Source organism: Budorcas taxicolor, chromosome 9, assembly GCF_023091745.1.
Source record: "Budorcas taxicolor isolate Tak-1 chromosome 9, Takin1.1, whole genome shotgun sequence".
Taxonomy (NCBI): Eukaryota; Metazoa; Chordata; class Mammalia; order Artiodactyla; family Bovidae; genus Budorcas; species Budorcas taxicolor.
This window is the reverse complement of record NC_068918.1, coordinates 67502891-67509149: the sequence shown is the minus strand read 5'-3', so window position 1 is coordinate 67509149 and position 6259 is coordinate 67502891. Positions and strand designations below refer to the sequence as shown.

At 38.6% G+C, this 6259-nt stretch overlaps 1 protein-coding gene across 1 annotated transcript; it reads right to left on the bottom strand.

Moving 5' to 3' along the window:
- Positions 1-408: 408 nt before the first annotated feature.
- Positions 409-3957, bottom strand: SMIM28 (small integral membrane protein 28). The gene is made up of 2 exons (XM_052645617.1): positions 3847-3957; positions 409-795 (listed from the first exon to the last, which is right to left on the bottom strand). Exons 1-2 carry the CDS (start codon positions 3955-3957, stop codon positions 409-411), a joined length of 498 nt encoding a protein of 165 aa, XP_052501577.1.
- Between the last annotated feature and the right edge of the window lie 2302 nt (positions 3958-6259).

The following is a 6259-nucleotide window of genomic DNA, read 5'->3' as shown; positions in this document are numbered from 1 at the left end:
GGACAACTTGCGTAGAAAGAAAAGTTTTATTTGGTGGTCGAAGTAGTTATCTTTGGCTTATCAACATTTTTCTGTTTTCTTTCTCTATAGAGTTAGTTCTTATGTTCCCTAGTAATTCTTTTTTCCCCTCAACTCATATTAGAACTTTTTGTTTTTCTCAGGGGTATATGTTATAGAAGAGCCCAGTCATTGTTAGAACAACCTGGAGAAAGTTTCCCCTAAGGAACTTGAAAATGAGCTAACAAGATTGACATTTGTCAAGCTCCAGCCCCACCCCACCCCCAACCCATTCATCCCCGTGTCCACCAGTGACAAACAGCTTCTTAGGTCCAGAGGCCCCTGTCCCCCTGCCCAAGTGGGCTATTTGAAGGGGGGAGGGCCATGTTCTGTATGGTTTTCAGGACCAGTTTATATTTGCTTATCCAGTCCAGGTGAACCCAGTCCACACTGAATGCCCACATCCAGAGCCTGTTCCCCAGGAGCATCCTTGGTGGCCTCCTCATAGGAGGGCAGTGAACACGCCTTGGAGAGAAGGGCAGCCTCCGGGGGCAGTGGGGAGTAAGAGGAGGTCTGCTCGCTGCTCCAGGGTAAGCCGGGCAGGAAGTCGGTCACCTCCCCCGCAGGCGGGTGCTCTGGGAGGTCCAGGCCGGAAACCTGGCCCTGGGGCCGAGGGGTCTGACAGTGGCGATACAGGAAGAGCAGTAGAAAGGCCAGGAAGAGCAGGACGGTGGCTGGAAGAAGGATGAACAGGAAGGGCTCCACATCCTCCCGGGTGGAACTTCTCTTCTGGGTGCCCTGGAGTTGGGGGACGGAATAGAATAGTTAGAAGATGGGGAAAGAAGACCCCTGGAGTTCTAAGGTTGGCCTCTGTCTTCATTTCCTATTCTACCATCATTTGGGCTTCCCTCATAGCTCAGCTGGTAAAGAATTTGCCTGCAGTGCAGGAGACCCCAGTTTGATTCCTGGGCCTGGAAGATCCCCTGGAGAAGGGAAAGGCTGCCCACTCCAGTATTCTGGCCTGGAGAATTCCATGGACTGTATGGTCCATGGGGTTGCAAAGGGTTGGACACAACTGAGCGACTTTCACTTTCACCATCATTTACTCACTCTAAAAATCACTCTATTCATTCATTCATGCCAATGAATTAAATTGTACTTATAAAGTATGAATTCAGAATGTCAAAAGTACATGAGGATACCCTACAATATTTCCACTCAAGTAAAAATATTAGAATAAGGTTTAGTTGATAGGTCCATCACACATTCATTGAATGAGAACTCTTACTATTTATTAACTTTATTTAGAATTAGACCAATAATGTTTTATGCTGCACTAGGGTCATTTGGAACTTCTTTGATTCTGGACTAAAATCTGACATTGTTACATGCGCCTATGACATATAAATAACATTTGAAATATGATTGGATAGCCAATGCTTATGATGCTTGAGATTGTGAAATTCCTTCAGTTTGTTTTTGCAATATTTGGAGGATAAATATAGAAATTTGGAATTCAAGAAAAAGAATTGCAGGTAAATTTTTGAGTAACCTAAAAGGTATTGATTTGATAGTATCAGCTTATAAGAATAATGATTCTTGATGGAGTAAATAATATAATAGGCACAGAATGATACTCCAACAGCAAGGTATGAAAAAAGAGGTCCTGTTCCAAATTTTGTAGACATCTCTTTACATAAAGCTGCTAAGAAATAAGTATTAAAATGCTTCTCCATTCACAATGCATGTGAATGTTAGTATCTACTACTACAGAGGCAAAGAAAACAGTGTAAAACCTTATAATTATGTTTTTAAAAAACAACATACTAAGATTTACTGATTTAAAATAAAACTTACACTAGTAAAATTACTAGAGCTGGTTTTTTTGCCTTGGTTTTGGTGAAAAGAACAAATGTTTTGCTGGTCTTGACGTTTTAAGAGACTGATTTATCTATAGTTTTTTTGTTGTTGTTATCTTTAATTCCTAAAGAATTTACAACTGTGTATGCTATTTTGATTTGAAATTAGATGGTCTATTTAATATTTACACTGTTAGATATTTTGTTTTGGTAAGATATGAATTATGATATTTTAGCTTAAAATCCTTGCAATTTTTAAAGGTTTTCTTGAGCAGCAGAGCATCGTCTTTGGGCTTTGACAGCTGTGGTCTTGAATTCCGATATGACCTTCTGATATATGTGTGACCATGGGCTATTCACTTACCCCTCTGATTCTAGTTTTTCTTCAGCATGAAACGACAGTAAAATCATCTTTTTTTGAAGGTTGGCTTGAGAATATAATGAATCAGCGAACTATGAATTTGTTCTGTTTTCTCACACATAATCTAGTTTATCAGAACTCTTAAAATCTGTTATGATAAAACAAGGACTTTGATTATATAAGTTTTAAGAATAGGTGAATTCAAAAATAAATTTACTACAATTATGAAAAAAATCAAGTTGGAGTCAAAAAGCAATTTAAACTATGTTTATTTTTTCCCACTAGATAAATGATTTAAAATGTTAAAGCTATTATCTCTTAATACTTAATCACTCTTCAACCTTGATAACCATGGACCATTTTGTATAATTGATTTTTCTTCTTTCTCCTTCAATAAATGTGGGTAATAATAGTTTCTACACCGTTGTGGGCATCAAATTTTAAATACTGTTATACCCTTTAAGTTCCATATGCATTGAATATGAAGATACTTAATATTCTGTTTAAAAGTTTTTATGTAATCCTCTTACTTTATACCACTAACAGAATTAGTTGCAAAAAATTGAGAAAGATGTTACTATCCCCTTCTGTAATCAGTACCTCCATTGGGTGAGTTATCTTGTTCAGATACCAATACTTATACAGCAGATTAGGACAATTTCTTGAGATAAGGAACTTTTTTCTCCCCTAATTAAGAGACCGTGGAGGTATAGAACAAATTTATGATGGTATCTTTGTTTATTAAATGATTCATAGTATATTGGTTCAAATTGTTTTGGATTTTTTTTGTTTTTAATGCAGAAAGAATGCTTTTAGTCAAATATTCTGAACAGTTCATTCCCCTCAAAGTGGCTTTTTAATATTTCTCAAGGACTTTGCAGTACAGGGATTACTTTAAAGAAAAAGGCAATAGAAAGTATAACTGCTGAAGGATATATCATATATGTGTATAATTTATTTCTGTAAAAATTGGTTTTAGAGAACTTAAATACAAATCTCAACCCTCAACTTTCTAGCAAACAAGAAAATAGGTTTCTTCCCCTCTTTCTTGTGGGACAGTGGTATCACTAACTTTTCCCCCATAAAATTCGGAGTTTTTAGGTTTCTATTTTTCCCTAATGAACCCTCAGACTGGGACTCCTTTGGGGATTTCCCAGATAAAGCAAAGCAGCTGCTGCATTTCTTGGAGGCAAAACCTCTTTAACTCTTTGCTGCCCCTGCTGAAGTAAGATCCTTGGCTTCTTAGAAACAGCTGGAGGGCCAACGGGAATCTTTCTTTTTTTGTTGTTTTTTTAAAATGTAGACATTGCTTACTGAGCAAAAATGCAACCTTGTCATACCCAGACAAGAATTTCCTGACTTCTGCCTTCAGGTGTTCTTTTATATATTTGTTATCTCAGGTGTTCTTAGAATATTCTGTGACAAGTTTTACTTGAATTTATCATTGTCAAAAGAATCCAGCTTTCAAGTTACCTCCTTACACCAGGTCAAGTCAGCGAATTCATATTTTTGTCACACCTGTAATGCAAAACGTTGCCACTAAGTTTTCCTAACAGTATAGGCGATGTTGGTTTTAAAGCTAACAAGGATATTTTGGGGGAAGAAAAGGCATAAGTTGTAGGTACAAACCTGCAGCTGAGTTTCCAGAAGAGGGAGGCTGGGTTCGCTGGTTAACCACTCGTATGTTCCCCGGCCGGCGTGGCCAAACTTCCCCCAGCTGCTGCCCAGCAGTGCCTGCATGCTTTTACTCGGCTGGTGCCCTGGTCACCCTTCCACCTCGCTGCCCAGATCTCAACAATGCTGCTGCTTCTTGGCCCACATCCAGCTTGGGTGTGTCCAGCTGATGGCTCATGGTAAATTTGTTCTCTGATGAGGATCAACAAGGGAAAAGAAACCAACCAGAGAGACCTCTGAGGACTACATTTAAATTCCGTGCCTCTGGGTTTGCTTCTGTGGCCTTCATCATATAAGCATGGCATCAGGTACCAGACACGGAATAGATTTCAGACAGATGTTCTTTGCAGTCATGTTATTACAGTGCCGCAAATGGTCTCAGTGAGTAAAGAGCTATTTATATTTGATGTAAATAAGACCCTCTCCCTTCCCTTACCACACCCCTCTCCAGAGATATAGCTGAGCAAGAAAAACTACCCAACCTGAATTTCCTTTAATTATTTCTGGATTCTGTGGTACAGAGAGAAGTGGGTATTTGGTAGGGAAGCAAGACTCATTAATTACATTTTGGTGAATTATTTAGATGAAAGATCCTAAATGATAAAATTGTACAGAAGCCAGAAAGACAATAGCTCAGATTGTTTGGATGGAATGTTTGCTGTTTTCAGTTTTTTTTAAAAAAGTCAAATTACCAGTACCTACATAGTCTTCCTTATTAACTTTATAAAATTATATCAAGCAGTAAGAAACTTTCAGTTTACATATTCACTGGGGTAACTTGGGGATGTTTAATTCTACATACATATTGAGAACTTAACATTTAAGACATGGCTGTTGGATTCTTCCTTTTAGTAAACTTGAACTTCAAATATTTACTCAAAATGTTACAACTCAATATTGCAACTGCCAATATGCCTATCCAGGCATCATTCAAGTGATTGTTATGATGCTGAAGTCATATTTTTAATGGGATTTTTTTTTTTCTTAATGAAGATTCTTAACATTTGGCCCATGGTGATTGATCTATGGATAGGTTTGGGGGAGGGTGGTGAACTTTCTGAACTTTTAGATACATTTAATTTTTGTGGAAAGATCCATAGTTTTCATTACATTTGCAATGATAGCTGTCCTCCCCAGTTCACTTTGGCACTTTGTCAAACTTGTGAGAAGGGTTTTCACTAAGATCCCAGTATGTCAGTCAGTATCCTACTGTGGAACACCTTTGTCATTTCATGCTTTCCTTTCTTACTGTGGAATTAGTTGATTTTGTGCTTTCAGTTGACACGTTACCTTGTTCCATGAATGTGTTCCTGTTTTAAGTCAGTCCTGTATCCCCACATTGAAACATGAGCACCGAGGAGCATCAGGGACCACTGCACTATTTTACTTTTCTGCATGTCAATGGCCTTGCCAACACTGTGCTCTTGACCTCTTCTCCATCTTATCTACTTATTTAAATACCTTCCTTTCTTGAGAAGCAGATTGGAAATCTGGACCAAATGCATTAAATGTAAATCTGTAATGTTGACCCTCCTCCAGCGTTGAATGAACCAGACAAAACTTCCTGCTTTTATGAGTACATTTTGGGGGGACCAAGAGAAACAAATATAATTACATAAATAACATGTACAACATCAAAAGGTGATAAATTCTATGAAGAAAAAGCAGAAGGAGCAGAGTAAATGCTGAAATCGGGGAGGCATTTTTAAAGTAGGAAGGCAATTAGGATCTCACAGCATAAGGGATATTTGTATAAAAAGCTGAAGGGCTCAAGGGACTGAGTCATGAAGATTTCAGAAGGAAGAGCATTGCAACGAAGGGAATAGCCATGCAGAGGCCCTGAGACAGTCACATGAGTGCTAAGTTCTCAGAATGGCTGGTAGGTCAGAGTGGCTGGAGCAGTGGGCCAGGAAGAAAGTAGAAGGTAGAACACAAGGGTAGGGAGGATACGTGGAAGGTACAGCACAGAGCGCAGGGTTTATAGACCATTTTAGGAATTTCAGCTTTTATTCTGAGTAAGATGGAGAGGCCATGCGGTTTTGAGCAGAGGCGGGACAAGATCTGACTTCCATTTTAAAAGAATCAATCAGGCCTCTGTGTGGGAAATTGATATAACAATTAGGGGCAAAAGCAGGGACTCTTGAGACCAGATTAGTATTTAGAAGTGCAGGTGGTGAGATTCTAGATATATTTTAGAGTCAGCAAGATTTGTTTGTTCTACCGCTATAGGTGGTAGAAGATTGAAAAATGATCAAGAAGAATTCTGGTTTAGACTTGAGTGATAGGAAGGATGACCATTGGAGGGGAAAGACTGGATAGGGCAGGTTGTTTTGTCTTTTAAGCAAGACAGGTAAAGATCAGGAGTTGA

Coding starts and splice junctions, on each gene's coding strand:
- SMIM28 (XM_052645617.1), bottom strand. CDS start 3,957: ATGCAGGCACTGCTGGGCAGCAGCTGGGGGAAGTTTGGCCACGCCGGC. Junction 796..3,846: donor TTCTGGAAACTCAGCTGCAG/GTTTGTACCTAC, acceptor CCCCAACTCCAG/GGCACCCAGAAGAGAAGTTC.